This window comes from Chinchilla lanigera, unplaced genomic scaffold, assembly GCF_000276665.1.
Source record: "Chinchilla lanigera isolate Chin_1 unplaced genomic scaffold, ChiLan1.0 scaffold00032, whole genome shotgun sequence".
NCBI lineage: Eukaryota > Metazoa > Chordata > Mammalia > Rodentia > Chinchillidae > Chinchilla > Chinchilla lanigera.
This window is the reverse complement of record NW_004955433.1, coordinates 10326866-10349740: the sequence shown is the minus strand read 5'-3', so window position 1 is coordinate 10349740 and position 22875 is coordinate 10326866. Positions and strand designations below refer to the sequence as shown.

General features: G+C 38.0%; 1 protein-coding gene across 2 annotated transcripts in view; it reads left to right on the top strand.

Moving 5' to 3' along the window:
* Tox3 (TOX high mobility group box family member 3) overlaps positions 1–20855 on the top strand; it is a gene marked incomplete at its 5' end in the record, with an annotated part of 97655 nt that extends 76800 nt beyond the window's left edge. For both annotated transcript variants that reach the window (XM_005388285.2, XM_005388284.2), the window contains 4 exon segments: positions 8418–8687; positions 12816–13043; positions 14548–14628; positions 18867–20855. In XM_005388285.2, coding sequence (XP_005388342.1) covers positions 8418–8687; positions 12816–13043; positions 14548–14628; positions 18867–19631 — 1344 coding nt within the window. In that variant the 3' untranslated portion in view covers positions 19632–20855.
* Positions 20856–22875: the final 2020 nt, after the last annotated feature.

The window sequence follows — 22875 nt, the reverse complement described above, 5'->3', positions numbered from 1 at the left end:
TGTAGCTGAAAGTTACTGGGGGATTCATCCTCATAATTACCATATAGATTATTTTTATTTCTTTCCTGCAATGAAACATTTCAGAGAGCAGTAGTGCTGATTGAATGAAAATTGAACTTGTTAACATTCTTTTCAGCTTAGCCTGTTGTACATAACAGAAGGTTAGCTTTGATGAATTTCAAAATTCTCTTTGATATCTAAGAAACAGACAGTATAATAATTGTTTCTAGTCTGATATTTTATATGCCCCCAAAAGAGAATTTATAAAACACACTGATAATTCACGCACATTTTCTTTACACATTATATTTCATGTTTAGGGAACCGACATTTTTCTGTTTGATGTTGCTTTGGACTTAATTGTGATAGCACGTATTTATAGAAAATGCTACACTGGTGCTCTAGTAATACCAAAGATAGTGTTAGAAAATTGGAAGAAATGGGACTAGAGGAACTATATGTCAGTGTGGAAGTGTGTTTCCATGAAGTCAAGAGAAAAAAATACTACAGAAGATACTCACGCAGAGGAAAAACAATAACCTCTTAAAATATAACACTTGTAAGTCATAACCCAGACAGATATCATATTTGATCAGAAAAATGGGAATTTGTCAAAATAATGCATCTAAAATTATGGGGCTTATGTTACAAGTTTTTATTTTGCATCAAATGGTTTGGCATGGCTCTGATGTGGAAGTTGAATTAATTTTGTCTCTGCAAAATGACTTTCATGCCATCTTTTACTTAAAAAGTCTTACATTAAGAGAAATGGCAGACTTTCAATTAATACATTGTTTTTAGCAATGTCACTTAATGTGTTACAGATAAAACAGTTATTTCATGGGTCATTAATGAGTTTAATGTGTGGAACGTTCTATTAAAACAAGCTCTTATTTTTATTATGAACATGTTCGTTGCCATTGTCAATAAAGGCTGTACAGTTAAATTCCACAGGATGATTACCATTTAACCATTGGAGGAACTAACAATTTCTTGGACAAATTGAACCATTACTTTAGTCATGTTTATTTTTGGTCGAGTTACTGTCAAAAAGTATTTTTATTGTAAGTTAATGGTAGAAAAGGCACAACTTCCAAAAGCAAGCAACTCACATTAAGTGGCAAAGGACCTACCTGTACAGGCTAAATTATAAAATTGAAGCCATGTTAACCCCTAACACGTATTTACTGAGCACCTACTAAGGGCTATATGTTGTTCTTAATAATTAGAAACTGATTATACTTTTATGTAATATTTTCTTGATTATCACAATACATACTCAAAGATGCTTACCATCGAAAGTCAACTTTAATTTCATCTTCTGGCCAAACTGCCTGGGCCACAGACACTTGCACTGCTGCCTTCCTTTGTAGAGCATGGCACTTCATACCATATGGAGCTTACAAGAAGAATTTTAGTTTTCATGGCCTATAAATACACTGATCTTAATCCTATGGGTATTGACTGTAGGGTTAAACTCACGGTCATTGGTTAAAGCAGGAATATGTTCCACACTTCTACCAAGCTCAGTTAGCTGTTGAGGATATGACTAATTTTGTGCTCTATGTTATATGACTAATTTTGTGGCTTATAACATTTAAAGTAAAGTGTTGTTGGAAAATTATGCTATAGTTTAGTTCTCTGTGTCTTTTTCTTAGCATGTCTCATGTATCGTTCACTGTTGCCAGAACTTAGTAGTGATTCAGTGATGGTGAAGACACCGTGTAACATCCTTTGGACGCCCAAATAAGTCTGAGAGAGCTCAAGTATTTTTTAGAAGGGTAAAAGGTACCCTTTATATCATTTAGCCCATTCTATTTAGTCACAGCACTGTCATCCTTTGAAATGTCTCTGTTGCTTGTTTGCCACCTGTCCCCTCTCCACTAGAATAGAAGCTCAAGGAGGACAGTGTCACCTGTCTCTTTAGCTGTTTGCTGTCATCTTTGCACATGCAAGAGTGACGGGGCCTGCTCACACTAGGCCCTCGGTATGTATTTCATTTGTTCAGGCTGTGAACAAATGAAAGGACAGTGAGTGAAAGAATATTTATTGTTTGTTACAGAGCATATTGTGAGTGCTAAGTTAAACCAAGGGAAAGGGAGCTTAAGGTATAAATAGCTGTAAAAGTGGAATTTTTAAAAATGTTAAGATAGAATTGATGAATAAGCATGAAGTTGACTCTTTGAAAAAACAAAGGAGTTACAGGATACATGAGTAAAACATTAAGCGTTGATAATAAACTATAGAAATTTTTGTTTTGCTAAGAAAATTACTTAACTTTAGGCAAGACATTTTTCATAAAATTTTCATGTATAGATGTGTTTGATTATAACTCTGAGAGTAGCTGTTAAGTAAAAATGGTCTATTGCAGTGAAGATATCTTGGTGAATATAAAGTTGGTGGTGTGTAGGGCTATAATTATCACTGGTATGCCTTTGGCTTAACTGTATTTGTTTTAGGGCCAATGGGGTTAGAAATATAGTAGCTAGCATAACTATTTGATTGATTGTCATTAATTTGGGAATAAAGTTCTAACATTCCTATAGGGCATGACTAAATAATTGAGCATAAAATTACCGGCCTGAATTTCATATTTGTAGTTATCATGATATTTATTAATACAAAGTAATTTTTACTACAGCTAATTGTTTAATTACTCTATTGCTCAAGAAATATTGATTAAAAACTGGCACAGTAAAAAATATATTTAGTCATACTCTCTAACATATTTGGATTATTTGCTTCTTAATTGGATGTTATCCTCTATTATGAAAACCTGATATTGTATTATTACAAAGCATATTTATTTGTAAGTGTGGATGGAAGGTACATTAAACACATTTGCATATTAGATTTAAAAAATCTTTTATGAGGAAATCAACCAAAATAGAAGGCAGCACCATTATAACGAGTAAATACAGGTGAAACACGACTCATATTGTGTAATATTTAAAGTCAAAAAAAGAACAGTTTGAAAGTGTGTTTCTCATGTTTGCAAAACATATCAACCCTCTACATGCCCCCGTACTAGAGAAAGTATAGTGTGCTACCCAGTGTGAAGCACAAGATAAATGAATGAATGACTTTGAAAGATTTAAATAAGATGACAAAGTTGGGTTTTATGGGCTCTGAAAAATAAGAGTAAACTGCATCCATTCCCCTCTCCTCCCAAAAAACATATCTTTATAGGACTTAGAGACCCAGTGATTTACACAGTAAGGAAATGTCTCATTTTTCAGTTTTCTTCCATTCCTGATCAGTGAAGAAAAAAGTCTTAGTTTGGGGCTAAATCATTTTCACGCCTCTTACTAGCTCTTTTTAAGCAGAGCTTCAGTGCAGAGCTTTAGGCAGATCCCAGTGTGAACAGTAACCATAATGGTTAAACTTTCTTCTGTTGGTATTTATTTTGTCTTCCACTGGTCATGGGGGATGCTAGTTTTTCTTTTATGTTAGTGATCTAAAGTTTACTTTTTCATATAAAATTATCCAGTTTTACCAGTTTCACATTAAAATCAAATGTGAATGCTCAATAATATAATACTGAGTTGTAGGCAGTTTAAGAGAATGAAAGAATGATATCAGAAATACGCTTTCATTGGCTTCCTGTTTGAAAAAAGAAAAAGATAAAGAGCCCTTTTCATCAGGTAGAGAGAGGAGCAGGCTAAGATGCTCCCTGCTCAGAGGTAGACCTACAAGACCCTAACCTAGGGCTTGTGGGCCAGGGGGCATGTGTTATAGGTGCAATGTGTTCCTGTTTGCAAGAGAACCATAGCCCAGTCATTCTGAAAGACGTGCTGTGATTGCTAAAATTAATCCTTGGGTTCTCTTCAAAGCCTGGATTGAGGTGTTAGGCTATACATTTATATTTAAAATAAATCAGTGTCCACAATTGATTTAGAAGAGTTGCTCGTGAGGAATGGTCAGTTAATGTTTATTGGAACAAATCACCCCACCAGATAGACACCATGCCTTTATACATTAGTGGCATCCTCCTACACTGTGAACATAATCTAGACATCCTAAAACAGACTCTAAGATCTGCGACAGCTAGCCTTGCTTTTCCTGGCCCTATGTCACAGGCCGCTCATGTCCTTACCCGTGGTGGGCGTGACATATGTGCATCTGTGCTTAGGGTGCTCTGCCCTCTTTACTGGCTTAGTAGTTTCCACTTCCTTTACACCCAGCTAAAAGGTCCCCTCTTTGGAGAAGCATCTGTCATGTTTCCATCTTGCATGATCTACCCAGTCCTGTCACATTTCACTCCTCCCCTTGCCCAGCCCTCTGCCAGCTCTCCTGGCTCCCTTCTGCTTCTTCAGCCTGCCATGCTCTGGCTTATCTCAGAGTATGAGTGTGCTTCTCCCTCTGCTTGAAACATGCTTTTCCCTGGCTTAGTGGTTGGCTCTGGCTCACCCTCAGTACCAGCACATCTAGATGTAACCTCAGAGAGGACTACTGCCCTAGTTGAATGTAGCGTCCTCTGCCTCCAATAGCTTTTTTCTTTTGTATAGCCTATTTCTTTTCTGTGTTTGAATCTCATTTACGTGCATGCTTTCTGTTTTATGGACAGAATGTAGGCTTTGGACATTCACCATCACCAAGTACATGATTTCCATACTATTTGTCTAACACATTAGTTCTCAACAACAGCTATTTTGAAATTTGCCTGGAGACATTTTGGTTGTCATGACCTGGTGGGTGAGGTGAAGCTACTGGCATCTAGAGAGTAGAGGCCAGAGGTGCTGATAAATATTCTAGGAAGCACAGAATGCCCCTCCCCCAACAGAAGTTTCCAGATGAAAATGCCAGTTCTGCTGAAGTTGAAAAATTCTTGTCTGATAGCAGAGGACAGCATCAGACAATAAAGAAGAGAGAATGAGTTTTTTCGAAATGCTGAATAATTTAAGAAATGATACAAGTGAACAGTACACATACAATTGCAGAGCTGGCTCGTTGGTAGAGCACTTGCCTAGCATGTATGAGGTCCTTGATCCAGTCCCTAGCACCACACAAAAAAGTTTAGAATGTATCCATCTTCCAAATCTTTTTTTTTTTTTTGGTCTTTTTGAGACAGGGCCTCGCTATGCGGTTAAGGCTGGCTTTGAGCTCACTTTGTAGCCCAGGCTGGTCTTGAACTTGCAACGATCCTCTTGCCTCAGCCTCCTGAGTGCTGGGATTACAGGCGAGTGCCACTATGCCTGGCTCCAAATCTTATTGTTGGATATGATAGTGACTTTTCCTTGTACACTTCCCAGGTACTTTGTCTTTAAGTGGTAATTGGTAAATGTGTCAAGGCCTAATTTTAGTAAGTGAGAGATAATGACTGACCAAAACACATTAAATTTTGTGAAACTATCTTCATGGTTATGGACTGCCTTATTGTGTCATTATTATTGGGAAAAATTATGAGTTATTTTGGAGGCATTTATATAAACTGTTTTGGCCTGCATGTTACAGTAAGTTTGTTGATCTATTCTAAATTTTGTTTAGAGTTATATTTAAAAGAATTACATGATAATTTCCTCGGTTTTAAAGATAGACACATTGGTGTATTGGTCTTGCCTGTGTGGTGCATAGTAGACACTCAATAAATACATTTAAACTGAATTGACATCTTTCTCTTGTTAAATAGGAATAGCAAGAGCAAAGGAAATATCTTTTAAAAGTTAGGGTTTTTAAATGGGAAATGATTAGAGCTGTTGGAGATCAAGTTCCCCTAAGTAGTTGTTAATAATTTGTGGCCCTAAAGGAGCTTGAATTTCTAAAGAGACACTTTGACCATTAATCTTCTTAAACTATAATCCTTACACCTTGGAAGTTATTATTGGATAACTGGCTCATGGTAAATGCTAGCACATTTTGATGCGTTGATTATGTGAGGCAGAGTGACTTGAACATATTCTAGAATCCTTGGTGTTGTGTGCTGTGGGAGGTAAGGATGGGCTGGCAGGGTTTGGAGCTAAGCTTTGGCAAAGCCTTTGTCCCACCATCATTATTCTTTAGGAGTGGTTTCTGCATTGTCCCCATCTGCAGGAGAACCCATCTTTCTGTAGGGGAATGTAATGAGGATGGCCTTTTAGGATAGTGACCCTTGGCTCTCCACCAACAGGTGCTCTCAAGTCACCAAGTCCAGAATAAAGGTGTAATGATCGGTAGAAATCAGGAAGACCCGGGGAAGCCGGGAGGAAACAGCCATCTATATGCTGTAGTTGTGAGACAATGAAGCATCTGTCTTTGTTGAATTTCATAGACCTTGGAGCAAAAAGAGCAAAGTAACCCGTCTGTTGAGAAAGCTGCATGAATTATTGTATCATAGTTTATAATTATCAATATACCCTGGAATTTGCTTGTTGGTGCTTTAAAAATCCAGATTTAAATAAACCTGAAAATGTAAAAAGCATCCTAGAAAGATATATGTATATGAAAGATAAAATTAAGATAACTAGAAGGAGATAGTTTAATTACCCATCATTGGAAGGTAGAAATAACTTAGATGAACAGTGGTCCAATTTCAGAAGAACACAGAGTGGATAGACAGGTCAAATTTTCTGTGAGAAATAGGCATGTTCTAGGATAGAATGCCACTCAAAAAAAAATGAGGACAAACTGTTCACATGTTAACATTTTGATAACAGTACCCCAAGGAGGGTTGCCTACCAAAACCATGCAATATTTTAGGAACAAAGGAAGAGAACATTGCTGTTAAACACAGAACAGTAACAGTTTTTGGCAAGATTCTACAGTAATAATTCTGAAATTATTAAGAAGATGGGAAATGTACATAATTAACATTAAATCTTCTGTTTAGTCCCGGATTCAAGTGTTTCAGTTTTTTTTATTTGTTTTGTAATTCAGTCACAGTTGGTCAGAAATGCATGTACTATGTAAATGGAAAAAGTTAAGACATTCCGCTCCGTTCCTCCAGTCCCACTCCTTATAATGTGGCCATTGTTAATGGTGTAGATGTACTTTAATACAAAGGGGTTGTACCTCACAATTATTTTGTAACTTCTCCTTTTACTTAGTAAAACTTGGCTATCATTCTAGATCAGAGGGATTTCCAGAGGCCAATGTCTAGGCATTTCCTACGATCATGACTGATGGTGGTGGCGGTAGGGGGTGCCATCAGCATCAGGTAGGTCAAGGCTGGGGAGCTTCCTAAGTGCTAAGTGCATACAGTACATAGGCAGTGCCCCGCAACAAAAAGTTCCCGATCCAAAATGTTTGTAGAGCCAAGACTGGGAAATCAATCTGATGCATTATTTGTAAAAATTTCATAACACTTAGTAGTGTGAGTAGGCCGTAATTTATTCAATTAGTTTCCTTTGATACAGCTTCTTCCTTAGTGGCATTTGTATATTTATTATTAAGAAACCAAGTGGTCCAGTTTAGTTATTTACAATTCATTTCATTTCCTTGAAGAGCAAAAATAATGCTTCTCAGAAAGACTCAAAAGAGGGACGGCTAAGAATTCATAGGCTTGTGTATAAAATGAGATTCTGGGTCACTGGAAGTCGAAAGAATTTGGTTTCAATAAAATCACAGCCTCACTCTAAATGACAAGTCTTAAAGGAAGTCATTCGAAAGCCATGTCTTCATTTTTTGATTCTTTAGCATTAAAAAAAGAAAGAGAGAAAAAGAAGTGTCAGTAACTCTAGATCCTTTTGTATGATCAGCCAAAACCCTGAGAAGGCTACTTTTAAAGTCACAGAAATAGCTTACAGACAAAGCTAATTCTGATGATCTCTAACTTCTTGCTGTTACATATTTTTGAGAACCCATTAGTACATCAAATCATTAGTGGGTTGAACAAAAGTACGAAGTAGATTTAAGTGAAAGAAAAAGCATTCATTTCAAAACACTGAATGATTTTCAGATGTGGTTGCCAATGTGATTCAGAATTGGAATGGCCCTCTGGGCAGCCAGGGAGGGTGGCACAGAAAGGTCCTAAAGCAAACAGATGTTGCCCTAGGAAATCAGGCCCATCCTCTGCCTGCTGTCGTGTGCATTCCTGGAAGGATACAGGAAAGGACTGACTCCTTCCCCAGAGCTGGAGAGAGGACAGTGGAACCGGCACTGTATGAGCAAAGGATGCTGACCAGTTGCGGAGCCAGAAAGGGTGATCTCTGCTTCAGATCTTTTCTGGCCACTAGTTTTCTCAATGAGTCAAGAGAGTAGCAAGGACAGTCCTATAGTAAAACAGCCAGGGCTAGATACTAGGTTTTGTGCTTCTGACCTTTGAACTTTCTGGCATGTGTCCTTCTGTTTAATACATTCAGAGACCATCATGCTGCAGTCAGTCAGACATGCTAGCACTGCAACAGGTTGAACCAATCTAAGGAGCTGCTGACCTGGAACTGTCAAGTTTATTGATACTGGGGAAGACTGAAATCCTTTTCCCCTTGCTGTTGCCTTCCTAGGATCAGAGCCACACACAAGTCTCCCAGTACCGCCAAGATCCCTCTTTGATCATGAGGTCCATCGTCCACATGACTGATGCTGCTCGCTCTGGGATCATGGCACCAGCCCAGCTCACCACCATCAACCAGTCTCAGCTCAGTGCCCAGCTGGGGTTGAATTTGGGTGGTGCCAGTATGCCGCACACATCTCCTTCACCTCCAGCAAGCAAATCAGCTACTCCCTCCCCTTCCAGCTCCATCAATGAAGAGGATGCTGATGAAGCCAATAGAGTAAGTTAGAGCTGCCTTTGCAGAGAATTGGGATCACCCCCTGCTCGGGGCTGTGGGTTTCATTCATGGTGTTACCTTCATTTTGTTCATGGATTTTGAGTGGCACTCAAATACAGGATGGCTTAATTTTTTTTTCATTGTTTATCATCAGTGGAAAGTGTATCAAACTGGAAATTGGAAAATTTGGTTTCTCTGAGTTGTAAGACATTGGTCAAATTGTGTGACTCTTGTGTCCTTAATTTTCCTAATCTGCAAAAGGAAAGATCTGTGCTCATTTCCTAAAAACTTACAGAAATTCTAGACCTTCCAGAATTCTATCTATCTATTTATTTATTTATTTATTTATTTATACCGGGAATTGAACTCATGACCTCAGGCTTACCAGCAAGGCACTGTGCTGCTGAGCTAAATCCACGGTCTCTCTTCCAGAATTTTTAGACTTAAAACTGCTGTGGTTCTAAGTCAGCGCAGCATCCATAGGAGCAAGTTTTATGCGATTTGTTGGTTGAACTGCAGCCACATTTGACTGCTATGTGCCTTTGGTGGTCTTTATCATTTAGTAAATTTTGATCACTTTATATCTTTCTGTCATGAGAAAAACATTTAAAAAATTTACATAGATTATAATCATGACTTTGCTGATTTCCCAAGAATGAATAATTTTAATGAAAAAATATTTTAATGGAACACAATTACCTATTACATCTTAAAAGTTTTATTTAGTACCTATTTGCAATACATGATACTCACATTACCCATTACTTTATTAACTCCTTGTTGTACACTTCTTCTCTGTTTGGTGTTTACTTGGTCTAGTGGTATAACGGGTTGTAAGAGAAATACTACCCAAGGGATTCTCCACCGGGGATGAATAGCAATGTCTAAAACTACCTCCAGATGAGATTAGTGGTATAATTGATGTATCTGGTATGCTGAGATTATAATCGATTCTGCTTGTGAGTGTTATTTGAGGAAGACTATTGAGAAGGTTTGTATTTGCGTTAGGTCTAAGAGGATGCATAAAAGTTTGTGAGGCAGAAGAGAAGGCAGTGAGGAGCAGTGGGAAGTATATGTCAATTTATGGGTATTGTGAAGGGTGACGGGGGAGGAGAGTGATAGAAGAAAAAAATAGCTTCGATGTGTCAGCCTTTCTTCTGTTGGTAGTTGAGGGCTGATTAATTATTTGCACAGAGGAATGGCATAAGCAGACTGATGCTTCAGAAAGATAACTTCGGCTATTTATAGGATGCATTGTAAAGGGCGGGATCAGAAAAAGGAAATCAATTAGGAGACCCTTTTGTTATGTTTTCTTTCATCAAAAGAAAGGAGGGGCAGAGGTGCCAGAGTAATGAGACGTTTAAGAGGGAAAAGTGTTGCATCTCCTGAAATTTGAGGAAGAGATGAATTGGATTTTAGTTTGAAAGCCATATGAATGTATCAGTAAATGAGAGAACCAACCTACAAAGGGATGACTGCTCCCCACCCCCACTGCCATGTGAGCAATGGTGAGTTTGACAGGTTATGGTTGGATCTGTGGTACTTACATTTGAGTCTAGAGTTCAGTTCACTGGTGCTAGAACTATAGATTTGGGGGCCGTTGGCACATAGGTGTGGAAACATGGAAGTAACTGGATTTCTTAGTGTAAGAAACAAGCCAAGGCCACAACTCTTAGCATCTTGTTTTTAAGTAGCAAATGGAAGAAAAGGAGTTGGAAAAGATTGAGAGTGAGGAGGAAGAGGAGGGAGGTTAGAGAAATGTTGCAGAAACCAAAGAGATTTCAAGATGGAGCGCTTCATCTTGTAGAAACCAGTTAGCACTCCATTGGACACAGGGCTGGTAAATGCAGAACTGATAATGTCCATAGCACAAGGACTTCATCGTGATAAAATGAGAAGTAATAATTGAAGAAAGTCAAAGGGCATAAAACACTTCTAGCCACTGCACTTTCATCAGGGGTACTTGGGCCCCATTCCCCTGTCCACTGCTCAGACTTAGCTCTAGCGAACTGAGACTGTCACATCTGAAGAGAAACTTGGTCTAACCTCCTGTGTGACTCCAAGTTTGCACCAGTTTAAGGGAAGGTCTAGATTTTGTGGGAAGACAAATCCAGTTTGTTACCTTTTAAAGGCAACTTGGCTGAGAAAGGAAGATTAAAATGATCATTAAGTGCATCTCTTTTGGGTAAAGTATTTCTCTAGCTTTCTCAACCCTTTTATACACAAAAGTTTCTTCAAAGGAATTAATCCTGAGTCATTTGAATTGTAGGACATTTCTGGTTTATTCTTAAAAAGCAATGAGGATTAAGGCAAGTCATAGTTTTCCAAGTGAGGCATCAAAGGCTGACAATGTTTGAATACCGTTTTACAGAGAATGAAATTGAACTCCTCTGATTTGGAAAAAGCTGAAGTGGAAATTGCCATTGGTTAGAGTACTTACTGTTGGCACTAACAGTGCCAGATTTTCTGCCAGGAAAAGAATATAGTTGTTTGACTCAACTAGAAAACTGTGTGTGTATTTTTTTTTAATTATTATCATTATAGTAGCATTTTCATTTAAGTAAAATTTGGATCAATTAAAACTGTAACTAAAAAGCATCTGATTCCCTTGCTAGCGCAGATTCACATCTACTTATTCTAAGAACTTAGAAAATTAAGATTTTAGGAGAAAAAATACAGGGTCCAGAGAATTATTGAAGTAATTGTGTAAGTTATGAAAAATGGCATGGTGGGGAGGAGGTGAGGTATGCCTTAAAACCATCTGAAGCTTGTTAACTACTTAGCAAGAGTGGATGGTGTTACCCAGCCAGTGACCATCAGAGATAGACCTGTGGTTTCTTAACTCTCTGATGCCTGAGAGCTCTTGGAGAGACATTACTTACCAATTTCCTCCCTAAGAATTTTAGTAATTGGATTAAGTTCCAAATGACCCTCATTCAGAAAGTAATAATACTCTAGGAATATTTGAATTAGGATTCAAGGCCGTTAAAAGCCAATCCGTTCATAACTTGAATCTGTCTCAATTGATCTTGCCCAAGACTGACATTTAAAATAGATTTTGTCAAATACTTTGAGATTCTTGATGAAGTTAACTGCAAAATTTCCTTCAGTATAGATCTGCTGTAATCTAGGGATACACATCAATGTTGATAAGCCATTTCTCTGTACCTCTGTGATAAGTATAGCATATGTTTGATAGAGTTGTTTGATGATTTTAGGTGTGTATGAGGCTTAAGAGTATATGAATTTGTGGTTCTCTACCCATATCATTTTGTGGTGTGACTTCAGAGTTTATATTGTGAATATATGTGGGTCTCTATGGCCATTTTCTTGTGGGCAAGGTTACTACCCATATGTAATAATGTAATAAATAAATCAGAAGATTAGTCTTGTCAGTGTGGTTGATTTTAAGCATCAGCTGTTGCTCATTTACGAGTTTTTAATTTTATGGAGAGTATCAATTTCTTTTCTGTTTCTAGTTACTGTGATTTTGACATTTTTACATTCTTGTTATCCTGTCTTTTAGAAAGTTGCTGTTATTTTAGAAAATAAAGATGACCTTTCCTTTATTGTGCAAGTGTAGCAATTATAGCTAATTTCTATTTGAGTTTCCAGAGACTCATTAGCAAAATAGCATTCTGGCAAAAAAAAAAAAAAAAAAAAATCAGCCTTAAAAATCAGTTCAGGCCAGTCATACACATGGCATGTAACCGTGGCAAGGGACCTCATTTAAAATATGTGAATATGGTCAACATCCTGAGTATTATTAGGTTTTACTTCTGAAACTTCTGCAAATGTGAGATATTTTATGTGTGCATGTGCAGCATAGCATATATATATAGCATTGCCTGGTACTGAGCGTTCTGTTTTTCATTACTCATAATTGCTATTTAGAGCATATGTTGTGAATGTATTGAAGATACTTCTGGGTCTCATTAATCAATGTTCTAAATGCTAATCTCTGCTGTCCAGTTAACTTGAAGCAAATCTGCCCCTCCCCCACTCCTGGTGGTGATTCATCTGTTGATGATGCTTAACAAAACCTTCAAAGAACAATTGTGGGTCTGAGTAAGTCTTGCTACATTCTCTGCAAGTACATTCTAGGCAGTGAATTTTCTTCCTGCTTTGCAGGCCATTGGAGAGAAAAGAGCGGCTCCAGATTCTGGCAAGAAGCCCAAGACTCCAAAGAAAAAGAAGAAGAAAGATCCCAATGAGCCTCAGAAGCCTGTATCAGCATATGCCCTATTTTTCAGAGACACACAGGCTGCAATTAAGGGTCAAAACCCCAATGCGACTTTTGGAGAGGTCTCAAAAATTGTAGCATCTATGTGGGACAGCCTTGGAGAAGAGCAAAAGCAGGTGAGGCAGAAGTCTATCATGGCTGTTTCTTAAAATGTTACAAGAGTATTCCTTGAATCTTTTGAGTGCATGCATTTTTTTAATATGATTGCTTCTTATGAAAGCCTTTCTAAGCTATGGCATTAAAACACACGCAAATGTAAATCCAGACAACTCTCTGGTTATATCGATTTCTCGGTCAGTGGAAGGATGCATGTTCGGAATCCATTCACAGCAGCTTGGAAGAAATCCAGGCAGTAGCCTGCAAGCATAAACTTTTGATGATGATCTTTTTCATTTTAAATAATGTGGAATTTTTTCCCTTTGTTCAAAAAGGGCCCTACAAAGGGATTAAGTCCATCCTGCTCGCCTTTCCCTTGATCATCTTTCTGAACCCTTGTGCTATCCTGGTGGGTTTCCAAACTTTGAAGCTGTCTCTGCATGTCTCATTATTGTCACTGGACATTTGAAATTTTATTCCAAGTTCATTTTAAAGCTAGGCAGTGTGAGAGGTATTCAGAGATTAGCCATGCTGGTGGGAGATACTTCCTTAGGGGCCTAGTCGCCTCTTCTCCCCTTCACAGCTCCTCCACTTAAGTAGAGAGAAGAATGGGTTCCTTCGGGGCTAGTCCTCCCCTTGCTCCTTGCATGAAAGTCTAATTACCATTCATAGGAGTTAACTTTTACAGACCCATGGAAAAGTAGATCCCTATGAGTGATAAAATAGAATGAGTGCAAACTCTTGATTTTTCTTTACCAGTCATGAACTCCATTCCGGTAGCCTGCTCAGTAGTGCAGCTATTGAATTTTCCTGTGTTTGTTTGCCTTCTTTTCTGTCCCCAAAATGGAATTGTAAGGCACTGGCAAAGTGGTGCACCAGATTTTTACATTCTGGAGTGAAAGATAGTTGTACTTTGGTCTATTGCTCAGCCATCAGACCATTTAAGCAAAGGAAGCCCAAATTATGTTTAATATACTGGGATTTATTTATATAACTCCTTGGTCCCACACTAATGAATTTTCTCGCCTTTTATTATTTTCTGATTTTTTTTTCTCCTAAAGAAAACTAAGGTTCAAAGGCTTCCATCATTTCTTCTTTATTTGCATATACCCTTATTGTTGTCTGTTTTTAATCCTGCCTTCTGGTACAGCTTAGAAATGTGTGTGAGAGAAAGAAGACATTACTTTCAGTAAGCCATTTACAGCAGAGCTTATTCTTGCTGCCTTATATATAAGGCTGTAGCATGAACCCTTCAGCTGTGACTCTCAAGAATCTGTAGCAACCTGAGAACTTTTTTTCTCATTCGTGAGAGTAAATATCCAAATTGTGCTCTGGTGTGAGTGGCAGGGTTTGTTTCATTTTAGTATCTGTGTGTGTGTGTCTATAAAACATTTTAAGAAATCAAAGCCAAGGAGACCAACTCTTTAGGTAAGTTGTGTTTATGTGACCTAATTTGTGCAGCAGTTATTTTATAGCTGAGAATTTACAGGCTAAAAGTGGTGCTAAAATGTGATCTTTTAATAGGTATATAAGAGGAAAACAGAAGCTGCCAAAAAAGAATACCTAAAGGCCTTGGCTGCGTACAGGGCCAGCCTCGTTTCTAAGGTAAATCTGTGTACACCATGGAAAGCAGCCCTTAAACATTGAAAACATGCATGCAACTTCATAAGAGCTGATGAAAAAGCATCTTGAATAACTCAGTCACTTGTTTCCATTAGAGATTACCTGAAGGATGACATGAACAAGAATAGTCTTTTACGCTGCGGACCCTAAATTGCTACTAAAAGACTCACTGATATTTATGCATGTATACCTATATAGATAAATTTTACATAACTTTTTATACTTCGTTTTTGCCAAGAATTAGAATCTCTGTTCATTTCCTCTCTTTAAAGCAGGGAGGGATGTTTTCAGACATTTTTGGACAGCACATCATAAATTCTTCAGTGATTACATTAACATAATCGGCAGTGATACCTTTTTGACCAAACTGTTCCACATCGTATAAATAAATAAACTTCATGATTATTTAAAATAAAATTATGCTTCAAGTACTAAGATAAAACTATATGTATTATAGATAGAATATAGAATGGAACCTGATGTATTCTAAAATGCACTAATATCCCAAAGCAAATGCTACTTTAGATGATTATTATCTTGATCCAAAAAGAGTGTAGCTATTATATGATTGTTATTTCTTTATTCACAATGGTGGGGATTGAACACAAGGCCTCATGCATGCTAAGCAAGCTTTTTACAACTGAGCTTCACCCCCAGGCCCAAGCTCTTACATTATTTTAACATTTAATTAATGTTGTCTTTCACCTTCCTTGAATTTAGGCTTTAGGTAGTATCATTTGAACAAATATGTTTGCGCCACTGACACATTTCTTCTGGGAAGCAGAGATACTATTTCATTGTCGTTACTGTTGTCTCATATACAGCATAGGGCCTCAAAGCCATTTTAAAAGGCTTTACTTCCCTTTTTCATCTTCACCTGAGTTATTTCTTCTTTATGCTAAGCTCTTCCACTGGCAGCTGCTCAGACTGAGATCAACACAGGTCCTCCCAGAACACTTCCTACTTCACTACAAAGATAAAACATTTATCAGGTTAATAGCAAAACCTTTTCTGAGACTCTGGAAGGCACACACATTGGAAGATGTACTGATTCTGTTTGCAGATTTGCACATGGGCAGAAAACAGATCTCGTGGGCAGCAGATGTTAAGAATTGAGGTAGAGGTGGTTAAATAGAAGGAGTGTAGTGAGTAAACAGTTTGCATGCATTTCTTGCCTGGATCATTTGTTCACTCATTTATCCAAAAGCAGAGGTAAGTGAATCTTTGTACATTAGAGCACCAATAATTTAGCACACATGATAATTGGCTTCATCAAGTCCAAGAGATAACTTCAGAGTTCTAAATTATAGAATCTAGAATCAGGATTCAGATATACTTCTAAATGGACTTTAATGACCCTAAAAAAATGAACAGGACAGAATTTTAAAAGATTAAATCTAAAGTAATATTTATTTTTTTAAATTCAGTAAATACTGTGTGCATGGATCCCAAATTTATGTTGAGAAATTGAAGTAGTCTTTGAGGTATAAGTTTAGAATAATTTCAACATGAACTCAAAGTGTGAAATAGGTGTTGATATAGGGATCGTGTAGGAGGCAGCATCTAATTGTACAGGGCAATAATTAGACCACTATGAAGAGTTGGCTCTGTTTTGGACCCTACAATTTAAAAGATGGTGATCACTTGAAGGCTCTCTAGAGTTTTGCTTCCATGCTGGTGAGAACTGAAAATCAAATCCTACTAGGATAATCAAAAGAATCATGGAGACAGGAATTGGGGGTATATGCTCTTATGCTCAGATATAAGGGCCACAATGGAAGGGGAGCTAAGTTTGATCTCTGTCACCCTAGAGAGAACACTCACCCAAAGGGTAAAGTTACAGGAAGCAAGATTCAATCTCAATGTTAGAAATGATAATAGGGTTGCTTCATATTTCCATTTAACTTAGGGCTCTATGTGTAGATGTCCTTCAAGAATTACTGGACTATCAATTTCAATCTTCAAAGTAATTAATTAATAGATATTTACTGTCCAGCCATAGGAGAGTAAACCTGGTAGGTAGGAGGAACTCTACAATCACCTGCCCATCTCCATTCATTGTTTAGGGGGCCCCTTGAAGATACATTGATTCCATTACCTAGGGATCTAAATATAGATTTACCTGTAGTTTCTTCCATGAAACTAGCTCAGTGATTAAAGTATATGTTATGTATGTGTTTATATGTACAAAACTGAGTGTTCTATTTGATGGGCTATCTAATAGCTGATGGAAGGTAATTTTTGGGTATTTACAGCCATCTTTTTACCCTAAGACTTTAGAGTAGGGCCCTACATACAGTCACATTGGGCTTTTGGGATGAAGAGAGCTGTCCATGGGGGGATGGTGCTTTACAACGATGATGTGTGTTTAAGTAGAAGCCAACAGAGATGGATTTGCCTAAATCGGGTAACTATCTATAAGATAATTCTACAGGTCTTTCTAATAGTCAGATTTTATAAACTTGAGTCACAATAGTCTAAAAGTAAATACTTCAGATCATTCATGATATTGGGGGGCCATTTGATGCCTTTAAGGTGCCCCCCTTGTGCTTCCCTTTTTGAAAATCCTAATTTTGTGAAAAATAAGAAGAAAAAATGGTCTTTAAGAAAAAATGTTCCAATCACTGTTGCATTGGTAAAAGAATTTATTTTGGGAGAAGTAATTATGCATTTTTAGCACAAACTGGAACAAGTAGTTTCTCTCCATGTGGAGCCTGAGATCTGTCCTGTATTGTGTAATAGGTAATTCATTTACCTGGGGCTTGCACATTCTCCCTTCAGCTATGATCCCTTTGTTAAATTCTGGAGATCTTCCAAAATAGTTGGTTTAAAATTAAAAAAAAAAAAAATAGTTGGTGAACCAAAAAGGTTTATAAAATTGTAAAGTACAATACTTCAGTTCCATCTCTGTGACGAATCCAATTATGTTTTGCTTATATTCAAGGAAACACTATTATAAATAATTATGCAAACAAGGGATTTTGAAGTATTCTAGTAGTGGTAGTTTTCATGTGGCAATAGCTATTAATTAATGAAAATAGATAACATTTGCTAAGTGCTTCCAGAGGACCAGGCACTATTCTAAATGCTTAATGCATTAGCTAATTTAATTCTCATAACCAATGCATAAGGTCCACGGCATATAATTCCATGTGACTGATAAGAAAACTGAGGAATGGATGGATCAATTAACTGCCCAAAGTCACAAAGTTGTTAAGTAGTAGAGCTGGGGTTGGGGTATAGTTCAGTGCTAGAGCACTTGCTTAGCATGCACAAGGGCCTGGGTTCAACCCCTAGCACTCCTTTAAAATAAAAAGTAGTACAGCTGGATTTAAACTCAGTCTGTTACTGTGCAGTCTTTTAGTACAGTATATGGTATCTTTGTAATGAGGTTAATATAGACATAAATACTGAAGAATTATTGCTCTTAAATATATGTGTCAGTTACCCTTTGCCCCAGTAGTGCTGGGTAACAACCAGCCACAAAGCCCAATTATATAAAGATAATTTCAGATCCCATCCTACTCTTTAACAATCTTTTTTTTTTTTTTTTTTTTTTTTTTTTCTCCGGTACCGGGAACCGAACTCACGACCTTGCGCTTGCCAGGCAGGCGCTTTTTGCCGCTGAGCTAAATCCCCAGCCCCAAAATATACTTTTTTTTTTTTTTTTTTTTTGGTTTTTCTCCGGTACCGGGAACCGAGCTCACGACCTTGCGCTTACCAGGCAGGCGCTTTTGCCGCTGAGCTAAATCCCCAGCCCTATCCCATCCTACTCTTGTCTGCAGTCACCTTGCAGGTTGTTGAGGGTGGTGACTGGACTCATTCAGGAACCTTTCAGGTGGTCAGTTAGCAGTGAGCTGGCGCTTGAGTGAGGCTTTTGAGCCATGTGCACAAATGCACATGGTAGCAATAGGCTCTAAGAGAGTGAGCAGAAGGGTACAAGGTCTCTAGAGGCCTCAGCTTGAAATCAGGACAGTGTCACTGTTACCCCATTCCCATGACCAAAGCAAAGGCACTAGACCAGCTCAAACTCAAGGGAGTGGGGAATTTGACTCTACCTCTGAGAGGAAGCAACCAGTCATGTGACAGTGTGGGTTGAAATGGGGAGGCATGAATAAGGATGACTGCATTTTTAAGTCGATATGTAATAATTCATAATTTTAGATATTTTAAATACTTGTGTATTGTGACATGCTGGAATTTTCTCCCTCCACGTGTAGGCTGCAGCTGAATCAGCAGAAGCGCAGACCATTCGTTCTGTTCAGCAGACTCTGGCGTCGACCAATCTGACATCCTCCCTTCTTCTCAACACTCCACTATCTCAACATGGAACGGTACCAGCCTCACCTCAGACTCTCCCTCAGTCCCTCCCTAGGTCAATTGCTCCCAAACCCTTGACCATGAGACTCCCCATGAACCAGATCGTCACATCTGTCACCATTGCAGCCAACATGCCCTCGAACATTGCGGCTCCGCTGATCAGCTCTATGGGAACCACCATGGTGGGTTCAGCAGCCTCCACCCAAGTGAGCCCTTCGGTGCAAAGCCAGCAGCATCACATGCAGCTGCAGCAACAGCAGCAGCAGCAGCAGCAGCAGCAACAGCAACAGCAACAACAAATGCAACAGATGCAGCAGCAGCAACTCCAGCAGCACCAAATGCATCAGCAAATCCAGCAGCAGATGCAGCAACAGCATTTTCAGCACCACATGCAGCAGCACCTGCAGCAGCAGCAGCAGCATCTCCAGCAGCAAATCAGCCAACAGCAGCTGCAGCAGCAGCTGCAGCAACACATCCAGCTGCAGCAACTTCAGCACATGCAGCACCCGTCTCAGCCTTCTCCCCGGCAGCACTCACCCGCCACTTCCCAGATTACGTCCCCCATCCCCACCATTGGGAGCCCCCAGCCCACCTCCCAGCAGCACCAATCACAGGTCCAGTCTCAGACACAGACTCAAGTGTTATCACAGGTCAGTATTTTCTGAAGACGCATGTGGCAGGTGGATTTGCGCACACCAAGGAGAGTGGCCTATGGAGGGGACAGCGTTCAGGGCTGAATCTTGTAAGTCGGTGTTGGTTATGCAGAAATGTGTAACAGATCAAACGGTCCTCTCAAATGTCTATTAGATAGGCAATAAGAACTACCGTGTAGCTGGGTAACATCTTTTAGCTGACTATAAATCACTTTGTTTTTAAACGAGAAAAGCTGTGCTCTTTTATGTGATGCCTTTTTTATTTATTCAGGCTATACCTACAATATGTGAATCAAACCATTTAATGAATCCTGGGACATACTGATGACTATAAACTGGCCTCTCTGAGTCATAGAAAATGGCCTTATTTTTCCAGAAGTGAGTATACCACACTTCCAGGCTATTTGAACTTCCAGAGCCCTAAAAAAATAAAAAGCACAGTTGTAACTACCTGAAATATGAAGATCCAGTTTCATACAAGCATTTGTATGATGTGAATAGTTGATGGCATTTTTTTGTCATGAAAAAAGTAATGTAAATCACAGACTTTTGCCAAAGCTCTTATTTTTTTCCTAAATCTCTCCAGAAAAAAAGCAAGTGATTAGAATCAATTATTGACTCATTTCCACTTTTTATCCATGGCTTCTCCAAATCAAACCATATTATATGTTGTAACAATATCTATTGACCCCTGTTAGCCCATTATATTCGTTCCAATTAGAAGACAAGAAATGTGAATACTATATTCTGTGTTTTGAGTGACAAGTTTCGAGAAATAAAAACACTGTATTTTTAAAAGGGAAATGCACTTAAATGAAAACAGTTATTACGAAAGTTAAGATTTAAAAAGAAAAAGCAAGAGTTTTTATTATGATGTAATACCAGTAGAATATTTAAAAGGCACACTACATCTGAATAATCAATGTAAATATTTTCTTTCAAAGTTGTAAGTTTTCATATCATGTGTTGTAAAGTTTTCCTAAATGAGGCTTTAACGTAAACACTGGTGACATAAACCATTCATTGCTACGTTGCTTATTGTGTTTTTATGCTGTTTTATACTTTTTTATGAGTTACGATAGCAGCAATTAAGTTGTTTGTATTTTGCTTAACTAAAACAAAATGCTTTTATCTTGCTATAGAATAAACACATTTCAGTAAAACCTGTGGTCTGTATTTTGATGCAACAACAAGGAAACTGTTCACTTTTCAAATAAAATGATATGTCAAATTTCACTTTTGGTTCCTTGAATACGTGGAAGATGGGGAAATACGGCATGTCCCAAATCTTGTGTCGGCCCAAGCATCATCTCCCATTTGCATTGGCAAGTGCAATATTTGTGGGTAAGCACGTGGATTACACGTGCCCTTAAATACATATGGGAAATATTTTTGAAACTGTCTTTTTGTTAAGATTCAAGAACAAGGTAAATATATAGAAAAAAATCATCCTTTATTTGGGTTTAAAATGACCTGGCATTGTGCTGTTATTGCTATTAAAATGGATAGTGAGTGCTAATTTTAAAGCCAAAATAATTATTTCAGTGCCTATTTCTCCTCCTCCCCCTTTTTTGCTCTATAGTGGCTTCTCTTTGAGAGCGGTATGACCACTATCCCCAGTTGTCTTGCATGATTAATTACAGCATCTGTCCTGTCAGAAGCTATAATGAAGAGGTCTTGATAAAAATTGCAAATTACCACTGGCAACAGTCTTAAACTGCTTATGATAAAATGAAAATTAAAAACAGCAAGTGTCAACCCTGACCAGAATCCTAATCTGGAAAGAATGAGGGTGTGCCTGATGCTGTCCATAGCTACAGTGTGCAAGACATTCAAAAATAATAGAATATGGATTCCTCCAAGTTGTTGTATTTCAAAGAATATTTACTGTATGTTGTGGGTTATGAATAATGAATTCAGCTTTCAATATTTCATAATCCTCTCATACTCTGTATTATGTACAAATATTGAACAGCAAGAGCTTCTAATTATAAATTTATAGATTTCTTGCTGTAGAAAAATTTATGTCTAAATTGAAGCTTTTCATAAAATGTATTAGTTGACAGGTATCAGTGTTCAAACAATCTTAGAAAGATGCCTAATCACATCTACAAGGGCCGATTGTATTTCACAAAGAAATGCTCAGCTCCCATCAGACCCACAGAGGCAAGGCTGATGGTAAAAGATTTTCTGTGAATTGAAACTAACATTACATAACAATAAGAACCATTTTATATTCTGTTGTGGAACCTTTAGACAAATGTCTTCAAAATTAATTGCTAAACTACATGTGACAGTAATTGTGTATTAGTTCTGTAATTGTCATTTTGAAAACCCATGAAGTATTGCTTGGAAAAAAAATGTCACTAGTGATAAGACTTAATTGCAAGTGAAGTCTGTTTTCAACTGTTTGCAGTTAGAGGCAGGTGTTGTAACATCCATTAAATGATTTTATAAATCTTAGGTTTTATCACATTTGATTAAGTGTTGCTAAGCCACTGACGGTCAAATGCAAAGGGAAAAAAGGTAGTTTAATTATGACAGTTTAAAAAAATTAATCACCAGGCAAAATTTTATGTGTTTAAAATTTCAAAAGGCTTGAATCATGAAAAGGATCCCCCAACCTTGTTACTAAATTATTTTTCCAGGATTCACAAAAGCAAACTATGAATCAGCTTGTATTTTAATTTCTACATGTGACTGATTTCTATTCTGGAGACTTAAGGCACTTTTTTGTCGTTGTTACAGGTCAGAAATAAATCAGGGTAATGAAAAGCAGGCATGAGAAATGTGGTATGTGAACGGTATAGACCTCTTCAGTGGTATATAAACATTAATGACCCCCCTCCCATCTCACACACACACACACACACACACATGCACACACGCGTGCGCGCACACACCTTGTCTCATCCCCTGCATGGGGACATTTTTTTTATTACTCTGGCTAAACACTTTTTTTTTGCATTAACCTGAACTGCTGTAGGATGAAAGAACATAAGGATTTTCATTTTTAGCTGACACGGGGTCATTAGTTCCCAACTCAAAGAACAAAAGCTTAAATGCCTTCGTGCAGCATAATTTCGGCAATATATTACCACCTGATGGAGGTTTCAAGGCTTTCTAGACAGATGGATTAATATCTCAAGTTTAAGTAGGAGTCCTCCGCTGTGTCCATTCAGTGGGCTTTAGACATCTGAATGGTTTCTTTCCCATTTCTCACTTCATGGAGCATTTTTCAGTACTGGACTTCAAT